A 23344-nucleotide genomic window follows, 5' to 3' on the forward strand; every position below is an offset into this window, starting at 1 on the left:
TGAAGCAACTCAAGCATCGTCACATTGCAATTTCTTGACTGTGATTGTGCAACACCGGTAGCTTAAGGCAGAAAGCTTCATTAAAATAAACTTCCGTATAGTAATTTTCCACTCTCCATTAGTGTCTTGCATCCCAACAGCCTCACTGCAACATTTGGCAACTTGTAAACTATGGGGATCAACCGCTAGGTTCACAGAAAAAGAAAACAGACAAATGCAGACAAAGAGGAACAGATTGCGGTACAATTCGTACAAATTAAGAAATCAATAGTCAGCCTGGAAAAGTAAATAAGGAGAGAGCTGAATTCAGAAATGAAGCAAGCTAACCTACAATGGGTACATTTTGAATTGACAAATTACCTAAGGCAACAGCATAACTGGATTAAACAGTTTTACAAATAAATAATATAACATTAGTACTACAAGTAAGATGGTGGGATGTTGGTGTTGTTGGTTAGACCAGCTTTTATTGCCCCAGTTGCTCAGGGGATAGTTAAGAGTCAACTATATTGCTGTGGATCTGGATTTGTAGACCAAACCAGGTAAAGATAGCAGATCCACTTCCTCGAAGAACATGAGTGAACCAGATAGGTTTTTAATGACAATTGACAGTCACCATTTGACTATCATTTTACTCCAGATTTTTGTTGAATTCAACTTTCCCATCTGAAAATCCCTGTTCTCAGAACATTACCCTAGGATTTTGGGTTATTAGTTTGGTAAGAGTACAATAACACTACAACCTCCCCAATTAATTCATGTAACATGAACACAGATGGAGAGCTTATGCAAACAAAATGAAGTTCAGTGTGAAACCTCATAATTCTTCTTTTGTGAAGAGCTGAACTGTGATCACCAGCGCCATGGTTCACAGTTCCAGTTCTTTCATCTCTTTCATTCCCCAATGACTGGAGTATGTGCCTCATAATATCTGATTTTCAGATGGGAAAGTTGAATTCAACAAAAATCTGGAGTAAAATGATAGTCGAATGGTGACCATGTAACCACTGTCAATTGTCATTAAAAACCTATCTGGTTCACTCATGTTCTTTCAGGAAGTGGATCTGCTATCTTTACCTGGTTTGGTCTACAAATCCAGATCCACAGCAATATAGTTGACTCTTAACTATCCCCAGAGCAACTAGGGCAATAAAAGCTGGTCCAGCCAACAACACCAACATCCCACCATCTTACTTGTAGTACTAATGTTATATTATTTATTAGTAAAACTGTTTAATCCAGTTATGCTGTTGCTTTAGGTAATTTGTCAATTCAAAACGTACATTGTAGGTTAGCTTGCTTCATTTCTGAATTCAGCTCTCTCCTTATTTACTTTTCCAGGCTGACTATTGATTTCTTAATTTGTACGAATTGTACCACAATCTGTTCCTCTTTGTCTGCATTTGTCTGTTTTCTTTTTCTATGAACCTAGCGGTTGATCCCCATAGTTTACAAGTTGCCAAATGTTGCAGTGAGGCTGTTGGGATGCAAGACACTAATGGAGAGTGGAAAATTACTACACGGAAGTTTATTTTAATGAAGCTTTCTGCCTTAAGCTACCCGTGTTGCACAATCACAGTCAAGAAAGTGCAATGTGACGATGCTTGAGTTGCTTCAGTGCCTCATAATATCAAGGTTTCATCTTACCTGTTGATGGATAGCAGTTTCAAGAAGAAGGAGTAACTGCAGATACAGTCACGTAGATGGGTTACCTCTCGGAAAGTTAGGAGAGAGGTAGGTAGCATAGGCATCTCCTGTGGCTATCCCCAACTCAAACAAGTATGTTGTTTTGGAAATTGTAGGACATAATGGAATCTCAGGGAGTGGAGTAATGACAGGCTGGTTATTAGTACCATGACTGGCTCTTCTGTAATGAGAGGTATTTCAGGTTCCGAATGATCAATGATGATAGGGGATACTGTAGTCAGGGGCACAGAAAGATGTTTCTGTGGCTGACAGTGAGACATTAGAATAGTGTGTAACCACATTTGTACCAATGACATTGGAAGAGAAAGGGCTCAGGTTCTGAACAGAGAATATAGGAAATTAGGCAGGAGGTTAAAAAAATACATTCTCGAGGGTAATATTATCGGATTTACTCCTGGTACCAATTGCGAGAAAGAGTAGGAATAGGAGGATAGAGCAGATGAATATGTAGCTGAGGAGCTGGTGAGACAGACAGGGATTCACATCTCTGGATCACTGGCATCTCTTCTTGGAGAGAAGCGACCTATATAAAAAGGGTAGGTTTCATCTGAAGGGGACAAATATCCTGGCAGCAAGATTTGCTAGTGCTACTCCGGAGGCTTTAAACTAATAAGGGAGGTGGAGTGCGATTGAAAGAGATGGTGAGAAAAGAGATCAGCCTGAGGCTAGTGTACAAGAGAAGTGGAGCAAGTCAAACAGTCAAAGCAGGCAAGAGCAAGACACAGAATAAGGTAAGACCGATAAATTAAACTGCATTGATTTTGATGCAAGAGACCTGACAGGGAAGGCAATGAACTCAGGTTGGTAACATGGGACTGGGATATCATAGCAATTACAGAAATGTGGCTTAGGGAAGATCAGGACTGGCAGCCTAATGTTCCAGGGTATAGATGCGATAGGAAAGATAGAAAGGGGGGCAAGAGAGGAGTGGGAGTGGAGTTTTTGATTAGGGATGACATTAAGGCTCTATATAGGGAGAATATTCCTGGGAGTGTGTCCAGTACATTTATTTGGATGGAATTGTTAAATAAGAAAAGGATGATCACCTTATCAGGATTGCACTATAGGATCCGCAGTAGTTAGTGGGAAATTCAGAAACAAATTTATAAGGAGTTCTCAGATATCTGTAGGGGAGGATAGTGAACCATTTGGGTTTTTTCCAACAATCAATGATGGATTCACAGTCATCATTAGACTCCTTTTTCCAGATTTTTAAAATTGAATTCAAATTCCACCAGCTTGTCATGGCAGGATTTGAAAACAGGTCACGAGAAGACTACTTGGGTCTGTAGATTCATAGCTCAGTAATAATGCCATTGGGCATTGCTTCCCTGGATGATGAGAGATATTGAGGTCTGGCAAAAAAAAGGATGCATATGGTAGGTATCAGCAGCTGGGATCGAGTGAATCCCTCAAGGAGGATAAGGACAGTAGGAGTTTACTCATTAGGAAAATCAGGAGGGCAAAAAGGGAGCATGAGATAGCTTTGGCAAATAGGGTTAAGGAGAATCCAAAGAGATTCTACAAATCCATTTGGGGAAAATAGTAACTGGAGAGAGAATAGAGCCCCATAAATATCAAAAAGGCTATCCAAGTGTGGAAGTACAAGAGATGGGTAAGATACGAAACTAGTCTTTTGCATCTGTATTTACGATGGAGAAGAATATGGAAGCTAGAAAATGTGGAGAAATAAGTCATGATATTTTGAAAGGTGTCCATATTATTAAGGAGGAGTTGCTAGGTGTCTTAAAATGCATGTAGGTGGATAAATCCCCAGAACCTAATCAGGTGTATTCTAGAACTTTGTGGGAAGATAGGGAAGTGGGGCCTCTTACTGAGGTATTTGGATCATGGATCATCACGGGTGAGTTGCAGGAAGACTACAGGGTGGCTAATGTGGTGTCATCATTTATGAAAGGAGGTAAGGAAAAGCCAGGGAACTGTGGACCAGTGAGCCTGACGTCAGTGGTGGGTAAGTTGTTGGAGGGATTCCGAAGGACAGGATTTATATGTAATAGGAAGACAAGGACTGATTAGGGATAGTCAATGTGGCTTTGAGAGTGGGAAATCATGTCTCACTTTTTTGAAGAAGTGACAAAAAAGATTGATGAAGGCAGCGAGGTGGACATTGACTTTATGGACATCAGCAAGGCATTCGACTGGACTCTGCAAGGCATACTGATGAGCAAGTTAGACTACATGGCATCTAGGGAGGGTTAGCCAATTGGATACAAGATTGGCTTGAATAAAGGAGACAGAGGGTGGTGGTGAAAGGTTGTTTTCTAGACGAAGGCCTGTGATCAGTGGTGTGCTGCAAGTATCGGTGTTGGGTCCACTGCTTTTTGTCATTTATACACATGATTTGGAAGTGAACATAGGAGGTATGGTTAGTAAGTTTGCAGATGACACCAAAATTGGTGGTGCAGTTGATGGCCAAGACAGTTGTCTCAGAATACAATGGGACCTTGATAGGCTGAGGGCCAAGGAGTGGCAGATAGAGTTTAATTTAGATAAGTGTGAGGTATTGTATTTTAGTAAAACAAATCAGGGCAGGGTGTATTCACTTAATCGTAATATTCTGGGGAATGTTGCTGAACAAGGAGACCTTGGGGTGCAAGTTCATAATTCATTGAAAGTAGAATCATGGGTAGATAAGATAGTGAAGAAGGCGTTTGGTATACTTGCCTTCAATGGACAGCGCATTGAGTATGCGGGTTGAATGTCACGTTGTGGCTGTACAAGACATTGCTTAGGCCACTTTTGGAATACTGCATTAAATTCTCATCTCCCTGTTTTGGAAAGATGTTGTTTAACTTGAAATGGTGCAAAGAAGATTTACAAGGATGTTTCTGGGTTTGGAGAATTTTAATTATAGGGAGAAGATTAGATTTAGATTACATTACAGTGTGGAAACAGGCCCTTCGGCCCAACAAGTCCACACCGACCCGCCGAAGCGCAACCCACCCATACTCCTACATTTACCCCTTACCTAACACTACAGGCAATTTAGTATGGCCAATTCACCTAACCTGCACATCTTTGGACTGTGGGAGGAAACCGGAGCATCCAGAGGAAACCCACGCAGACACGGGGAGAACGTGCAAACTCCACACAGTCAGTCACCTGAGGCGGGAAGTGAACCCGGGTCTCTGGCGCTGTGAAGCAGCAGTGCTAACCACTGTGCCACCGTGCTGCCCAAAAGAAGCTGAAAAGACTGGGGCTATTTTCCCTGCAGCACCAGAGGTTTATAAAATCGTGAAAGGCATGGATAGGGTAAGTAGCCAAGGTCTTTTTCAAAGTGTAGGGGAGTCCAAAAGTAAGTGGCAGAGGTTTAAGGTAAGAGGGGAAACATTTAAAAAGGACCTAAGGGTCAACATTTTTACACAGAAGGTGGTGTGTGCATGGAATAAGCTGCCAGAGGAAGTGGAGACTGGTATAATAACAACATTGAAAAGGCATCTGGATGGGTACATGAATAGGAAGGATTTAGAGGGATATGGGCCAAATGCTGGCAAATGGGACTGGATTGATTTAGGATGTTTGGTAGTCCTAGATGATTTGAATTGAATGATCTCTTTCTATGCAGTATAACTCCAAGACTCTATATCTTTATGACATAAGATTTACAACCCAACAATAACCCTGGTTCTTTTATATTTAAAAACTGATCAAATTGTATAGAAGAGTAGAGTAGCTGGAGGATCATCGGAAGCATGCATAATGATGATGATAATGAGGTAATGATGTCAGAGTTGAAAGAGAAGCAGAGGGAGCAGGAAGTCAGCAGTAACTCTAATCTTGTCTGAATTGAATTTGGGTTGATATCAAAGTGAAGGGCTTTTGCAGAAAGGTCTATGGACTCCAGCAGCTTGACTTTGAGAGGCTAAACAGAGTCAGATCCCAAACACACAACAAGTCAAAGACTAACTTATAGAATTACTTGATACTTAAACACATTCAATGAAAAAATAGTGAGTTGTACCCTGAAGCTCTCAGCTACAAAGTTAATTATTTTATCGTTCTTATTTCTGCTGGTGGAACCATTTGATTTAATTTATGCATTACTCTGAGTTAATTATGAAAATAACAGCCCCAAAAACATTTAGCTTTGTGAAACATTGCAGTATAAAATAAATCAGTTTTGAAAGACAATGTTGGAGATTAATTGTACCATGAAAGCTTAACACCATAATGCCATGAATCTTGAGGCCCTGTAAATCCAAGATTTGGCATAACAAATTGGTACATCTGATAATTTGATACAGCACCCTTTCCATCCACAGAAGTGAACATACATATTAATAATATATTATCTTTATTAAAATTTCAAATTTACCAGTATTTCCCAGCAATGCGTATAGCTGGGTGTATTTAATACAGCTCAGGAATTAACTATCAACAAAAATTCAATTTGTAACATATTACTTCGAGTTTCGTAGTCAGAATATTTACTAGTCTTTTCTTATATTCAGTGATTTGTTATTGAATATATATTATTTAATGTAATAAATATTTCAAGTGACCTTGTGATTCTGCAGCATTTCTTATTGTCAAAAAATTCATTTCCTGGGGAAGTTTAAAGAAATGTAATATCCTTTTTCCTATTTTAGTTTTACAGGTATATTGCATCTCCTTTCAAAATGATAATATTTCTGTGTTGTCGAAGTCCTGCAAACCGATGTGGCTTCAAAAAATAAATGAAATAATTTTGTGCTCCTAGTAACTGCCTTAACCATTCCTTCAGGAGGATGTTGACAACTAATAGAACTTGCTGTGCAGCCTTCAATAGACGTGAGAGAGGCAAGTCAGTCCCACAGTTAAATTCCAGTCACTTTAGGAATAGTGTTGTCAAGTGGCACATTAATTGACATGCTACTGGGAACAGGAGAGTTCCTCAAATTGGCTCTTCCACCTCCAACTTAGTTGGGGGAGGTTTTCCCTTTGCCAGTAGGCTGGTGGGCCTACAGTAGGCCTACAGATTTTTGTTGAATTCAACTTACACCATCTGCTATGGTTGGACTTGAATCCCTGTGCCTTGAACATTACCCTGAGATTCTGGATTACTAGTTCAAGGACAGGACCATTTCACCACCTGAATTAAGCCATGTAGTTTAGGCCCAAGGTGGAGAGCTCATCCAAACAAAATGAACTTCAATGACAAACGATGATGAAGTGAGACTGGTTGCAGTATTTCTAAAAGCAATGGATTGGATTAAATTCTATTCAACATCAGCTCTGTGGTTATCATCCAGCTCTAATCTCTCTTCCCTTTGACATGTTCACTGCCTTTCTGAAACCTAGCTGTGGATGAGCTGGGATATCCTTCAATGGGAAGATTTGAGGCATTGCAGGGGTGAGGGTGGACAGAGGCAGAGGCTATTATTACCCAGAAGGACAGCTGGGAGATTAGAAGTTTTAATCCCAACTTGTTTCAAATATATCCATCAAATTTTAACTGAAGCAAACTTAGGAATTGTCTTAGGGTCAACCTTAGGACCTATTTTCTGGACACTGAAATGTTCAGGTGAGGTTATATGTCTACATTTTTACGGTGCTCCTTTTAAAGTTGGCTGGCCAATAGGTGAACGGGGGTAAGGACAGCTGCATGGGGAATATCCTTTCTAGTATAGTTTGTAAACCAAGGAAATTCTCTGTTTCACTGGACCCATGATCTGTTCTTCTGTTCCCACAATCAAACTATCCACTCCTGTGCTTAACTGAACTCTCCATTGCTCGATTGGTCCTTCACTTGATTTCTTCTTCCCATTCCAATCATCAAACTTCTCCTCAATTGCAGTTTCCCACAATCACAATCTGGATGCTCAGAAGGTGGTGTGACTGTGGTGGAAGCATAACCACTGAGTAATTTTAAGCCAGAGCTTGATAGATTCTTGTTAGGTAGAGAAATCAAAGGCTATTGGAGATAAATGGGAATGTGAAATTCAGAATACCAAGTAGATCAGCCATGATCATATTTAATGGCGGAAGGGACTTGAAGGCTAAATAGCCTACATCTGCTTCTAATCATATCTTCATAAGCAGCTTATCAAATGCATCAAAAGGTGCTTATAATTTGTAAATGCATGTGTAATATATATCAAGAACATACAGACAATATGCAATTGACTTGCATCTCCAACCAATTAGATTAGATTAGATTACTTACAGTGTGGAAACGGGCCCTTCGGCCCAACAAGTCCACACCGCCCCGCCGAAGCGTAACCCACCCATACCCCTACATCTACATCTACATCTACCCCTTACCTAACACTACGGACAATTTAGCAATGGCCAATTCACCTTTGACCTGCACATCTTTTTGGACTGTGGGAGGAAACCGGAGCACCCGGAGGAAACCCACGCAGACACGGGGAGAATGTGCAAACTCCACACAGTCAGTCGCCTGAGGCGGGAATTGAACCCGGGTCTCTGGCGCTGTAAGGCAGCAGTGCTAACCACTGTGCCACCATGCACTGCTGCCTCACAGCGCCAGAGACCTGGGTTCAATTCCCGCCTCAGGCAACTGACTGTGTGGAGTTTGCACATTCTCCCCGTGTCTGCGTGGGTTTCCTCCGGGTGCTCCGGTTTCCTCCCACAGTCCAAAGATGTGCAGGTCAGGTGAATTGGCCATGCTAAATTGCCCGTAGTGTTAGGCAAGGGGTAGATGTAGGGGTATGGGTGGGTTGCGCTTCGGCGGGGCGGTGTGGACTTGTTGAGCCGAAGGGCCTGTTTCCACACTGTAAGTAATCTAATCTAGAAATGCCATCTGAGAATCAATAGTTGAACAATTTTTTTCAAAGGTACCGTCTGTAATTAATTTAATGATATAAACTATTTAAAATTAACACCTGCCAATAGGAAAGAAATTATCCAAAAAAATCTGGCAGTGGTTTGTAGTTAAACTAATTCTAGATGTCAAAGAGATATTGCTATCTTAACTGAGAGACAATTTCAGTTGATGCATTTTGAATTCCTGGTTTTGTTATATACTGGTTGTGAGGAGAATATTTTCATACTCTACACATGATTTCTGATCACTGATTTATCAAAAGAAAACAATGGGCAGAAACCTCCAAACCCTCGAACAGTGTTGGCAATGGAGAGAAATTTGAAAGAATGTGACATCAATAAAAAAATTACGATGTCTGAGTTTCATCAAATATTTCAACAATCTCATCACGGGTCCTACCTGCATGCATTGACATCTCCTTCCTCGCTAATTTTGCCTCACTTCTATGCAGTTTAGGATTCTCCCAGGTACCAGCGAGAACTAGGTAGCACCAATTCCTAACTCAGAAGTGTGAGTAGTAAGTGAGCAGCTGCACCTTACTGGTATCTTCTCCAAACTTCCACGCTAGCCATTGTTTCTCAACATTTCGTGGTATAGCCCACCTCATTACATAGTTATGCCCTAATCAAACTCAGGAGAACTTCAGCATTTTGTGACAGTACTTTGGAACTTACCCTAATATATCTCACCAAAACCTTACACTGCAATGCTCATGGCAAGTCGCTTTGCACACAGGGGCATATATTCACCTTATCCATCTGCACAGGATGCAGCTCAGGACTCTTAGCTCATGTTCTTTGCGCTTACTTGGACAATTATAGTACCTTTGCTTTGTATTGCCTTAAAGTGCAGTACAGTTTTATTCAGAACAAAGAGGTTTACAGCATCTCTGTCCTGATTTTCAAGGCTTGTCAGCATGTACAGTCAATAGAGTTGAAAACACTGCTGTATGCACCGTGCTACATCAATGCCACACCCACAATGTGTCCACAGCTTATACAGCAAATACACTGTGTAACTGTGTATACTTCAACCAAATGGTCATGTCTGGAAATCGATAAGGGATAGTCATAAGTCAAATCCCACCAGTCTATGGAGTGTAGGTAAGGCAGTTGAGGAGCTGTTGAGACAGTCAAGGGCTGGTCTGTCCTTAGCCGGGGCTGTCCACATTAATCGGTCAAGGATGTAGTCCTTGGTCAGTGCTGGAAGTTTGGGCAATTGTACTAGGATAGAGAGGGAATAATAGCTTGGTTAACTCCAAATATAAGGATGGGTTTTGATATTGTATGGATAGTATGGGGTAATGCGAAAGGATTTTTTGTACAGAATTCTCCATCACCTTTTAATTGTGGAACAGTAGATAGCATGAGTGGAATGGCTATGAGATAGGTCGGGGCAGGAGAAGAAAAAATGGGGAATATTGCTAGTTAAATAAAAGGGTTGGATGGGAAGGTGGAAAGCATCAAAGCTGTTGGGGCTGTCAAGGACACAGGAGAGAACATCAAGGGTTGCGATGGTGGGGGTGGGGGTTGGTGTTGATTATCAGGCAGAGCCCAGAACTCATTCTCAGGAGTGAGACCTAGATAATGTTCCAGCTTTAACCAAATCTCAACTGCCAATGGGTGGGGTAAGTTTGCCTTATTTTGTCTGTGGGTGATGTGAGGATGGTGCAATTGGTGCGATTACAATCAGTAAGCATCCATTAATCCAATGATGACACACATCTGACATTACTATGCATGTGCAGCTCATCCACTGCCCAGCAATGTACAACTGCAAATCTTGATCAAAAGATATAATGGACACGTCATTGATCATGAAAGATTTATGAAGTGTGGAATGTATTGGAACAGTGTGGTGAGGCGCATGGCAGGATCTGACCCACAAGCCTTCAGTACTATTACAGGAATACTGTCAGGGTCCAAGACCTTTGCAGTATCCAGTATCTCCAACTGTTTCTTGATGTCATGTGGACTGAATTGAATTGACTGAAGACTGACATCTGTGATGCTGAGGATCTCTGATGGCAGCCGAGATAGAGTTTGTGTTGTATATATCTACGTAAGGTGCAATAGCTCAGAAATCTACGTGAAGGCATTTCATGGTTCTCTTTCTGGAAGGCCTCCATGTCCTATTATATCACAACCTATATTAAAGTCTCATGTGTTTGATACAACAGCTTGGGATTCACATCACTGAAACAATTGTTAAGTTTCTAATCTTTTCGACATTGGTGTAGAGCACCCATCCTGGATGGATCCAGTAGTTACATTCGTATAAAGAGAGTGTTGATTTCTTGCAAAGAATTAAAGCAAGCCTGGAAAGATCGGCAGCCTCTGGCAGACACTGAACAGCCTCCACATGAAGTCGCTGTGAAAGAAGGTGAACCAAGATGAGGAGGATGTTCAACAAGCTAAGAATCTGCCAATGCCAATGACCTCAGTTCCTCCAGCTGACTAAAGATCAGTGCATGAGCAGGTAGAGAATGTTCCAGAATACTGTAACAGAAATGTGTCATCTTCTGAAGCAGGACTGCTATTCTGAAAGAGTGTGTTGTTATCCCATCACAGTGGCTATGAAAGTGTCAACACCACTTACATTTTTATGTGACTATCACAATCAGGGCGGCACGATGGCTCAATGGTCGGCACTGCTGCCTCACAGCACCAGGGTGCCAGGTTCGATTCCAGCCTCGGGCGACTGTCTGTGTGGAGTTTGCACATTCTCCCTGTGTCTGCGTGGGTTTCCTCCGGGTGCTCTGGTTTCCTCCCACAGTTCAAAGATGTGCAGGTCAGGTGAATTGGCCATGTTAAATTGCCCGTAGTGTTAGGTGCATTAAATGGGTCTGAGTGGGTTGCTCTTCAGAGGGTCGGTGTGGACTTGTTGGGCCGAAGGGCCTGTTTCCACACTGAAAAGAATCTAATATGATCCAAACATTCACTGGGACCTGTGTGGATTCCCTCAATCCTCAACCCCCAAAATGTATAAAGGATGTTACAAATACAATTTATGACACTATCAGTGCTATAGTCCTGAAGGTCGGATTTGCAGATACCACTGGCTTCTCCCAGGTGTCATATGGAGAGTTCCATATTGTATGGCAACAGATTTCAGAAACAGAAAAGAGTTCCACATAACTAATTTCCAACTCAACTGTGATAACTGCTGCCACACCTTGGATGTCCATGGCAGCTAGTATGAAAGGTGCCATGATGCCCTATATTTTTGATAACTAAAATTTCCACCTCATTTGAAGAGCCAAATGCTATACAGCAATGGCTGCTGATAAACAGGGGGGACCCTCTCTAAGCATGGTTGATGACTCCTTTGTGAAACACCCTGACTGAGGCAGAATGCAGACACAACACAGCTCACTTATCATCAGGGCCATCAGGGAACAGACAATTGGGTTCCTCAAGATGAGCTTCTCATTTTTGATTGGTCTGGAGCAGAGTTGCATTACATTCCAGACTGATCTTGATGCATTCTCGTCACGTGCTAAGCTCTGTGCATGGGAACATGCAAACTGAGGATGTTATGAATGAGGAGAGCTGGGACAGCAACAACAGTCTTCGGAGATTGAAGATGAGGACGTTAAGCAGCAGGAATACCACTTTCACCATGATAAAACAATGCAGCATTTAGCTGTAACCTGCCAACCAGAACTTAAATGATACTCACTTCTAAGAGATCGAAGTTGGGTGAATACATCAATACTGAAAGTAAATTACAAACAATATGCAGGTGGAGGAGTCAGGTACTTATGGTGTGTTCTGAGAAGAGACTGTTGAAGAGCTTGTGTGTGGTTCCTCATGTGTTTGGGAGCCTGCTTACACAATTCTGCATCCTTCAGAGGAAGGGGTACCTTTATTAATGTTATTAATGGCCAACACCATGGAGTCATCTTCTGCCTGGGGCCGAGCTGGTGCCTGTTTTCTAGCAGTGCTCTGAGTGTCAGCTACCTGGTATTCCTTCCATGACCAGTTATGGAGTTTTGCCAGTGTTCTGCTCACCAGATTGCGTCCCCAAATGTAATCTAGATAAAGTACCGAGGTAAAAATATCTGAAATGGGTGCACTCTGGTTCATGCATCTTCTGAGGGATCTGCAGTTTTTTCCTCACAGGTGGAGGAGAAGCTGATGGTCAAAGAGTCGAGCCTCTTCAGGACACAGTGTCTGTTGGTGCTGGTGAGAGGGAATGATTTGCAGAAGAGGGCCTGAAACTTAAGAGTGTTACAAATATGTTCACTGGTGGCATTAGTGGAGCAACATAGCACAGCACAATGAAGCACGATTGTTTGCTGAGACAGGAAGATATCCTCATCCCCACATTAGCGGTCCCTATCCTTTCCTGCCAGCTCCCTTGTCTTCTCCTCATAGACGGTAAGGAGAGGAATGCTGTACCTTTTGGTCCAGGTGCATCAGCCTTTTGGCTCTATAATGAGAACATTTGTCCTGGAATGAAACAAAAGAGAGGGATTGAGTGAGGTGAAAGTAGTTGGAAGAGCTGTTTATGGTGGAGCAGGAGCAAGAGAGATGATGAGGTGACCCAAGTGAGTGAGTAAGAGGCTTAGAGGACATGAGTGCACAGTAGATCAGGAGGATGTGGTGGGTGAGATCACCTGAGTGAAGGTGTTGCATTCAACAATGAGAGTGGCAGACCAGGGGCCTTAGTGGAAGTTGTGTGTAGTAGCAGAGTTAGAGTGAGTGTGTGAGAGCAGAGAGATGATGGTGACACTTACCCCTGCAGAGTATGAAAGTTCATTAACCTCCTTGTGGCTTTGTTGCTCATCCTCCAGATCATGGACATGCACTGACTCTGGTTGCTATCTCCGATCAGACTAGCAAGGTTCGGTGCAATGGCCTTCACTGTCAATTTTGAAGGAGGAGGGCAATCCTCCTCTCTACCATCTGATCCACCAGGATCTCTGGATCCCTGTCAGTGAAGCAGAGTGCCATATTCACTCTCTCAGTCTTCTGGTTCTGAAATGTGATGTGCAAAAGACTTCCAATAGTAATTCCTAGCTTTCAGTTTCTGAAATAGTGTGAAATGGGGATTTAAATATAGCACCCACAACAACAATACTGGAAGGTCCGGCAGCTATAAGAACTTCCACCTGTGAGTTCACAATTAATGGAGAATGGTGCCATGCAGTCTGGATACATAATTAATGATGTGAGTAGTGGAAAATTGTGTAAGGAAATTAAGAAGTCCTCCAAGAGATTCCTCAAAGTTGGTACTTTGTTAAAATATGAGGCTATTCAACCCAATGGTTTTAGCTCAAAAATGCATAACACTCTTCAATATCCATAAAAAAGCTGACAATAAACCTCTTAGTGTATTTCAAAATCTATTTATCTCCTAGCTGATTCTCATAAGGATCACCATGGGAACTTGCCACTGCAATGTCTTTACTAAGCATCTCCAACATCTTTACTAATTACATCACCATAAGCCTTACAAAGCATGCTTTCAAGAGGGATAAGCAGCTAAGTTACAGGACACAAGATCTGAGAGCATGGAGTTTGTATATATACTGATATAAATTCTCAATACATTCAGTCTCTTTGTTTCACACAAATTAAAAACAAAAGCAGCAAACACTGGAACCATGAATGAATCAGAATACACAAGGCAACACACAAATTATATTTCAGCCGTAGATGCTTTACAAGAATCGGGAAAAATAATTCAATTCATTTGCAATTTTTACATACGAAATACTAACTTGCCTGTATTTTTCATATATACTGACTGACCTGCTGCATTTGTCTCCAGTTTGATGATCTGTCAGTCATTTGTTATTTCTCTTCACAGTAGAGCTGGAGGCCACAAGCTACTGGAAAAGGTTAAGTCTTGGAGTCAGGGAGTAAGGTTGTGACAATTTGCTATGGAAACCACCAGAGGGACATTTCATATTGTGTGCACACAGTCACCAGAAGTAACAGGAAAGGCACTGACTGCATGATGTATGACACTCTGAAAATATTGTTTGTAAACACTGGTGTACACCTATAACATCTATGTTCTTCTCCAGAGAAAAGGACAGCCTGTGCACATGAAAGCTAAATTTATAGGCCACATTTAAATAAAATTGTGTAAAGAATAATGTGATTATTTTGTTTTCTCAGGGGTAGCTAATGGAGTTGATGGAAAACACGCCAAAAGGTCACTGAAGTAAATATGAACATAACTCTTGACCTGTGGTTTGATTGGTTATGCTACAGTAGTTGTCAGTTACTCATCAGCTATGATATAAAGACACAAAAACCACAATGTCAAAATGACATTTTTGCAGAGGAAGAAAAATTTGAATAAATCAATATTCTTAGCACTCTACGAAAACATCAAATATTTCCCATTGACGGATAAATTCTAGGTGCAAGATATACGGAAGCAATAGCACTTTTCTCATGACTTCATTTAAACTTGAAATCCTATCATTCATAAATCCATGTTCTCTTGTTCTGTTATACCATTGTATTCATTTGCAGATATATTATGCCAACATGCTTACTGATGAGTGATAATTAGAGTGGTGCTGGAAAAGCACAGCTGGTCAGGCAGCGTCTGAGGAACAGGAAAATTGACATTTCAAACAAAAGCCCTGAAGGACTTTTGCCCAAAATGTCGATTTTCCTGCTTCTCGGGTGCTGCCTGACCTGCTGTGCATTTCCAGCACCACTCTAACCTTGACTCTAATCTATCATTTGCAGTAGCCATTCCCGCCATGCCTACTGATTAATCATTGTAAGATTTTGAACTGATAGATCTTATTTGAACTTCAAATCATGATCATTACAAAAAGGACACAAAAGTGCTTTCATTGTTGAAACTGGTATGACGTTGCATAAAGCATTGCAAAAACCACCAAAACTCATTAATAAATTCTGCATTGCATTTACTATGTGAATATCTGCAATGATAACAAAACAAATGACTTACCGTGAACAACTGATCCTGCAGGTTTCTTCAGTGGTGGTTTCTTTTCTGGAGATTTTACTAGTTCCGGAGCTGGAGTGACTGCAGGAGCCGCTGAAAGTCCTGTAATGAAAAGTTGTATTCAGTTACATAAGAATGATGAAACTGAAAAGAAAGTGATCAGAAATTTTAAGAACACTTTGCAAGGTTATTTATATTATTTCATTAGTTCCACTCAACCTTAGCATTAAAATAGAGAAGCACAAGAACCCTCCTGCAACTACAATGATGACTTATACAATGACAACTGCTCTACACTTCACTATGTATCATGACCATATTAGTACTTTCTCTATTTTATATTTTACATTGAATAATGTTATGATGCTAATAAGCATTCAAACCCAACTGGTGCAAGTAAAATGCATATAAATGAGTTTGGTATAAAAATATAATTTAGGAGCAGGATTAAGACCATTTACCCCTTTGAACCTTCTCCTCCATTCAGTAAGGTTATGGATTATACAATTGTTGCCTCAACTCAACTTTCCTGCCTCCCTAATGCCTTTGGGCTCCTTTGTTAATCCAAAATGTTTCTAGGGCTTATGCCCAGAAGATCAATTCTCCTGTTCCTCAGATGCTGCCTGACCTGCTGTGCTTTTCCAGCACCACACATTTTGATCAAAATCTATGTTTCTCTTTAAAAGATTCAATGATCCCATCTCCATCTCTATCTGGGAAGACAACGTGATGGATTCACGGCCATCTGAAAGAAAACAACATATTCTAAACTGCATTATAAATGTCGGATCACTTATTTTTAAGAACCTCCCGTTCTAGTGTCCACCACAGTGGGAAACACCTCAGCATCCACCCTGTTAAGTCCTCTCGATCTTATACTTTATTAAAAATATCTCTCCTACTTCTAACTTCCACTGGATACAGGCCCAGCCTGTTCTGATATGTCCTGATAAGATGCTCCCTGAATCCTAGAAATTGAAGAAATTTTCTCTGAACTGCTTTTAATACAATTATATCCTTTTTTTGAAATCAGGGGACCGATACTCTACACATTTCTCCAAGTGCGGACAGCACAACATATTAAATAGAATTAAATATGAAATAAGACAATGCACCCCCCCGCCCCCGCCCCCATCAATACTAACATAGCAGAATTCAATAGGTTGTGAGAACCAATATGAAGGTATAAAAGTTCAGTGAAAGTGTATGACTGTGATTCATGATATTTTGGGAGCAAAGTTTGATAGCAACTACACACAAATAAGATGTATATTCATTTGTGCTCATGCCTGCAAACAGCATACAATTTTCATGCTCCTTTCTTATTTAAATGATGGCAGCATGCAGCCTAATGCGAAATGCCCTGCTGATTGGCTGCATGCTGAAGTTGAGGCCCATGGTCATTTAACTCATCCTCAAATGTCATACACTTACGAGTGAAGCAATGTTCCATTCACACCATTACCTCAGTCAACTTTCTATCAGCTAGGGCTCAAAACAAACATTAGAGCTTCACTTTCCAATGACAACTATTTAATCATGCCAGCTGTAAATCTAAAATGAGGCATCAGACTTGCTGACACAATCTTTATCTTTTGCACTGCCCAAGATGGTGTGCAACTGAAGACAGCAGGAAGAAATCTGCAAAGGACACACATATAGCATGTCCTCAACCCCAGATAAATGTTAGTGCTCACCATTACTGAAGCTCACCATTATTCAAGCTGCCATGACTGGGTCCATGGAGAAAGTGAGGATTGCAGATTCTGGAGATCAGAGTCAAAAAGTGTGGCGATGGAAACGTATAGCCAGTCAGGCAGCATCCAAGGAGCAGTAGAGTTGATGTTTCAAGCATATGCTCTTCATTAGGTTGGGTCCATGACCAGTCTTGGTTAAAACCATTGAAAATGGTAGCATTTTCACATCCAACCATCCTTTTCATATCCTACATTCCTTTTATCCCAAAATCTCTCCTGGTAAACAAGCTGCAGATTGAGATTACATTAAGGACACACCTTAAGTTTACCTTCATCCTCACTACTTTTTTTTATTATTACAGATACCCAAATATTGCAACCTGACTTGTCAGAAGCAAGAATTGGAAAGGAAGGAGAAGGCTGACAATAGCACTATCTAGGAAGACCAGACCAAGCAAAAACATATGGAAGGCCAGTATTAAGAGAATACACAAGGATAATTAGTGGAGTTTTGTGTGGACTAATATATAGCTTGTTTGATAAAGTTTTGAATTATTTGTTTCATAGTGACTTTTACTTTAGCATTATGACCAAGAGGCTGCTCCAATGATTGGCATTTGAGGTAAGCTGTGGAACTGCTGATGTAAGGGAAATTGGGGTGCAATGGAACACAAGGCACACCACAGACCCAAATCTTGTGGCTTAAAGTTCTACACACTTGTAAGGGGACAAATCTGAGTGGCTTGTAGAATACACCAAACAGTTACTTATTATTAACTGGCAAATCTGAAGCAGTATTTCATGGTCAGCCAAACTAATAAGAAGCAGAGGCTTGAGCCAAAGCATTGAAACACCTTCATAGAGTTCATACTTAGGGGGAGTTTGGCCAAAGATTGATCAAACACCTCTTCGGTGACATCATGGTAAGTCCACATCATTCAACGATCGGAGAAAACTGAACCTTGTAGCTGCATAAGATCTTGTAATCATGTAAAGGTCAAATGTGATTACTGATATTATTAATATTATAACTCTGAGTAACTTCTTCACTTCTATTATTACAGCGAGTCTTTGCAGGTGATGGTTGCAAGATTAGCTCCACCTAATTTGCTCATGATTTTGACCCAGTGATCAATAAGGAAAGGTATTGCCTTCAAATCAGGTTGGACAGGAACCAAAAGGTGGACCTTTGTCTTTCGAAGCTCTCATATCTCACAAGAAGCCTTGGTGAGTTGCTGACCCTACCTGTAACTATGCACACGATTATTAATGTGCGCTAGTGGTGGACAGTGTCATTATTTAAGATGATAAATGAAGTATCAGTTAAGCAGTTGACTTGTCCAAGATGCTGCCAAATTGCTTGAGTGTTGTCTGAGCTGCACTCATCTATACAATTGAAGAAAGAATATTCCAATCAACTTCTTGAACCTTGTGGATGATGGACCAGCTTTAGAGAGGTGAGTTATTCGCTACTGAATATCCAGCCTTCAATTTGTACTTGTAGCCGCAGCATTTATTTGGCTGATGCATAATGTTTTGTGTCAATGGTAATTTCCAAGATATTGATACCGGGAGACTTAGTGATGGTAATCACATTGAATGTCAAAGAGAGAAGCTGAGAATTTCTTCTGTTTTGTGGATAGTACTTGCCACTATCACCCCAAGGTTGATGCTGTCAAGGATGTTCTGCATACAGGTCTGAACAGCTTCACTATCTGAGGGATTGCAAGAAAATCAAATACTGCAATTATGAGCAAACAACAGCCCCCTTCCCTTTGTTATGATGGAGGGAATGTCAGTGATGAAACAGCTGCTATGATTTTTTCTTGGGACATTGTCCTAAGGGAACTTCTGTCGTAGTTGCCTGGGGCTGAGTGGCTCAGCCTTCAAAAAAAAACTCATCCTTATAGTGGGAGTTTTGCCCCCATTTTTATTGATTTCAATTTTACAAGAGCTCCTTGATGCCACACACTGTAAAATAGGGTCTGGTGTGTAATAGGAAAGCACATGGTAGAAGATAAGTTTATCTGAAACAAATTGCAGATCTCTACCTCTGAATACAACATCTCCCCCATCTTTTTTCCCATTATCATTAGATATTTATTTGTCTTTTCATAATTGCATTTATCATAAACCCAACTCCTTCCAGCCCACCTCCACCAAAATGTCTCCAGACCTGGATATTTTCCTACTTTGCCAGAACAATTTCTAGGTTGAAACTTATTGACGTTGATTCTATTCTTAACAGCGTGAGGTGCAAGTTCCTTTTAATTGAAAGATCTTTTATTCCTTGAATTTCCCTCTATGAGGATTTCTTTCCTTCTAAAACAGGCAACTGTTCCATTGCCACATCTGGGAGATGTTAAATCTCATAAATTTCCTCAATCGAGGATGTCTTCCCTGCTAAAATGGGCAATTGTTCCATTACAGTCTCCAGAAGACCCTTAATTTCATTAAGTTCCTTCAGTGAGGGCAGCAGTTCAATTGAAACATTTTATTCTTTTTTGCAGTATTCTGGTTCTTTACCCCAGGAAATTTTCTCAATTTGACAGTATCCTGGATCTGTGGCCTGTGGAAATTGGTCATCCCATCTAAATGGCAGCTTCCATAGGACTGTATGCACATCTTCAATCTGTGCTGGACAATCTGTGTTGGTCAACTTGAATGCTTTAATTCACACTCAATGACTGTGGTATTGGCAAAACAAATATGCTAATTTTTTCAGTTGTACTACATGACGATTGCTTCTTGCTTGATGTGATCTCTGTCATTTGTACTGGTGATTCTTTCTCAGGATATAAAAAAATGAAATATAGGATCTGAACTTTCATGTTTTCAGTATTTTAAATCAGATTTGACTCTGTGTTGCAGCTCTGAATTCCAACAGCTGAAGATTCGTCAATGAGAATATCTGGGATATCCAGCTTATTAGCTCTCTCATTACCTGAATTGCCTCACAAACTTTACTGATTCTTGCAATCTGAAATCTCTTCAGTGTCGATAGCAATGAAAAGCATTTCTGCCAATCTTTTTTGTCACAGATTTCCATCCTGTTGTCAGTATTAAAAAGTATACTTATACAACAAAACTAATCACAATGCATTCTACCTTCCAGTCCTTATTCCCTAAACATTGGAAGCGCTACGAAATCCTCCTTTGTTCCTTTTTTAATCTATTGTTCAATGACTGACTGTTCCTGGAACAGATGCAACATAACTGGCTATTACTCAACCAATGTGACCACTGGTGTGCCACAAAGATCACTGCTGGGTCCACTGTGTTTCATCATTTATATAAATGATTTGGATCTGAACATTAGAGGTATCATTAGTAAATTTGCAGATAACATCAATATTGGAGGTTTAGTGGACAGCGAAGGAGATTACCTCGGCATACAAATGGACCATGATCAGATGGGCCAGTGGGCTGAGGAGTGGCAGATGGAGTTTAATTTAGATAAATGTGAGGTGCTGCATTTTGGAAAGGCAAATGAGGGCAGAACTTATACATTTAATGGTAAGGTCCTGGGGAATGTTGCTGAACAAAGAGACCTTGGAGTGCAGGTTCACAGTTCCTTGAATGTGGAGTCATAGCTAGATAGGATAGTGAAGAAGGCATTTGGTATGCTTTCCTTTATTGGTCAGAGCATTGAGTATAGGAGTTGGGAGGTCATATTGCGGCTGTACAGGACATTGGTTAGATCACTTTTGTAATATTGTGTGCAATTCTGGTCTCCCTCCTGTGGGAAAGATGTTGTGAAACTTGAAAGGTTCAGAAAACATTTACAAGGATGTTGCCAGGGTTGGAGAGTTTGAGCTATACAGAGAAGCTGAATAGACTGGGCTGTTTTCCATGAAGCGTTGGAGGCTGAGGGTGGCCTTATGGAAGTTTATAACATCATGAGGGGCATGGATAGAGTAAATAGACAAAGTCCTTATCCTGGGGTGTGCAAGTCCAGAACTAGTGGTTATAGGTTTAGGGTGAGAGGGCAAAGATTTAAAAGGGATCTAAGGGGCAACATTTTTACACAAAGGGTGGTGCATGTATGAATGAGCTGCCAAAGGAAGTGGTGCAGGCTTCAATTACAATATTTAAAAGAAATCTGGATACATATATGAATAGTAAGGGTTTGTAGGGATATGGGCAAAGTGCTGGCAAGTAGGACTAGATTAGGATATCTGGTTGTCATGAACAAGTTGGACCGAAGGGTCTGTTTCCATACTGTACATCTCTATGACTCTATGACTAAATAGTTTCTTGATTCAATCTCATTTAATTCCTTCCATCAATTGAAGAAAAGTCAGGGTTCGAATTCAGTCTGAAGAGTAAGCCTGAAGTCACTTGTCTCTTGAAAATTTTGCATTGAGGACACTGATCTAAATGACTTTCTGACCTTTTCAAAGAAAACTATCTTCACAGAACTAAAATCACACATCTGACCCTACTTTAAAGTCTGAATCCTAAATGATAACACATTTATCACAAACATATTAGACTTTGTCCTTCAGACAAGACATTAAACTGAGTTGCTTTCCACGTGTTTATGGATATTGAAAATGTTGAGTAGTTGTAACTATTCAAAGAACAACAAAGACTTCTCTCACAATGTCAGAAATTGTTGGAGATACTCAGCAGGCCTTGCAGCATCTGTGAAGAGAAAGCAGAGTTAATGTTTCAGGTTCAGAGACCGTGGACCTTGCTGAGTTTCTCCAGTAACTTCTGTTTTTGTTTCAGATTTCCAGCAACTTCAGTTCTTTGTTTTATTACAGTAGAGTTCTCATCGTAACTTCTCTTATCCAACATTGTCACAATAGTTTGACTTTCACTTAATTCATTGCTGCAGAATTTTGCTGTGTGCAAAGTGATTACTGCACCTGCTATAAAACATAACAGCATTTTCAAATCAGCTAATTGTCTGTGAAGTGCTTTGGGCTGTTTCTGGCAGAAGTGATAAAGTACTGTTGAAGCACAGGTCATAATCCAAATATTAAATTATGTGGTGCTAATCAATATTGAGTAGTGTTGCAAGTCACATTGCCAAAAATGCATTTAGAAGTTCTGCTAAAACTCCACTAATTTGGGCTAGTGATAAGCTGAAAAAGTAAAGAATTCCAAGATAATTCCATTATAAGGGAACAGTACAGAAAATAAGAGAGTAAACTAGCATGAGACATAAGGTAGCTGCAGAGATACTGGATGCACTATCCACTAAATCCAATGATTTTATCTTTCAGAATTCATCACATTCTAAAAGTGTTCCTTAGTATTGGAAGATAATTAAAATGTCTTTGCCATTTAATAAAAGAGAAGACTGAAGATTGGGAACCACGGGGTCAGTTCACCAACATTATTAGTAGGAAAAATGCTAAAATCTCTTCTTAGGGATGTGGCAACAGAGAACTTAGAAAATCATTGTATGATTATGTGGAGTCAACGCACATTAATGAAATGGTAATCATATCTGAAGAAATAGTTAGACTTTAAGGATATATCTGGTAGGATGGATAAGGGGAAGACAATGGAGATTTTTGCATTTCCAGCAATTGTTTAACGACATGTCACATAAGAGATTACTACACAACATTAGGGCTCATGGGATTAGGGTATTAAGGTGGATTGAGGATTTTAATGGACACAATACAGAAGAACTAAATCAGACATATTCAACTGACAGTCTCGAAGTTATCAAGGCAAACATAAAATTAGACAACCCATTTCAATCACTGAGCTACAAAATGCTGAGGATGGTTCAGTACATGTTGAGTGGAAATGCATCTCCAATGAATTGTTGACATATTTATTGAGGCATATTACCAGCAGTAGGTATCATTTGACCAAGTATGGCAAGAAGGAGTCTTAGAAGAAATTGGATTCAACAGGAAACATGGAGGAGAATGCTTCACTGTTTTTCATACCTAGTACAAAAGATGATGATTTTGGTTATTCAATGGTGATCATCTCAGCGTCAGAACATCTTTGAAGGAGTTCCTCAGGATTAAACTATCTTCAGCTGCTTCATCAATTACCTTTCTTAATCATAAGGTCAGAAATGGTTCATTGATGATTGCACTATAGTCAGCATCATTCCTGACTCTTCACATATTAACATAGCCTATGTCCATTTGCAGCCAGACTTGGACACCTCCTAAGTCTCAAGCAGTATTAATGACACTCAAGTACCAGTTTAAATATGAGAGAATGTAAGCAT

General features: G+C 40.4%; 1 protein-coding gene across 42 annotated transcripts in view; it reads right to left on the reverse strand.

Moving 5' to 3' along the window:
* Window positions 1-23344, reverse strand: part of trdn (triadin) — a 446963-nt gene that overhangs the window by 262502 nt on the left and 161117 nt on the right. For all 42 annotated transcript variants that reach the window (XR_011954524.1, XR_011954519.1, XR_011954525.1 and 39 more), the window contains one exon: window positions 15443-15541. Coding sequence is in view for 33 of the 42 variants with exons in the window: in XM_072555968.1 (XP_072412069.1) it covers window positions 15443-15541 (99 nt within the window). In the remaining 9 variants the exon portion in view is untranslated. The remainder of the gene's footprint in view (window positions 1-15442; window positions 15542-23344) is intronic.

The sequence above is a fragment of the Chiloscyllium punctatum genome, chromosome 3 (assembly GCF_047496795.1).
Source record: "Chiloscyllium punctatum isolate Juve2018m chromosome 3, sChiPun1.3, whole genome shotgun sequence".
In the NCBI taxonomy this organism is placed as follows: Eukaryota; Metazoa; Chordata; class Chondrichthyes; order Orectolobiformes; family Hemiscylliidae; genus Chiloscyllium; species Chiloscyllium punctatum.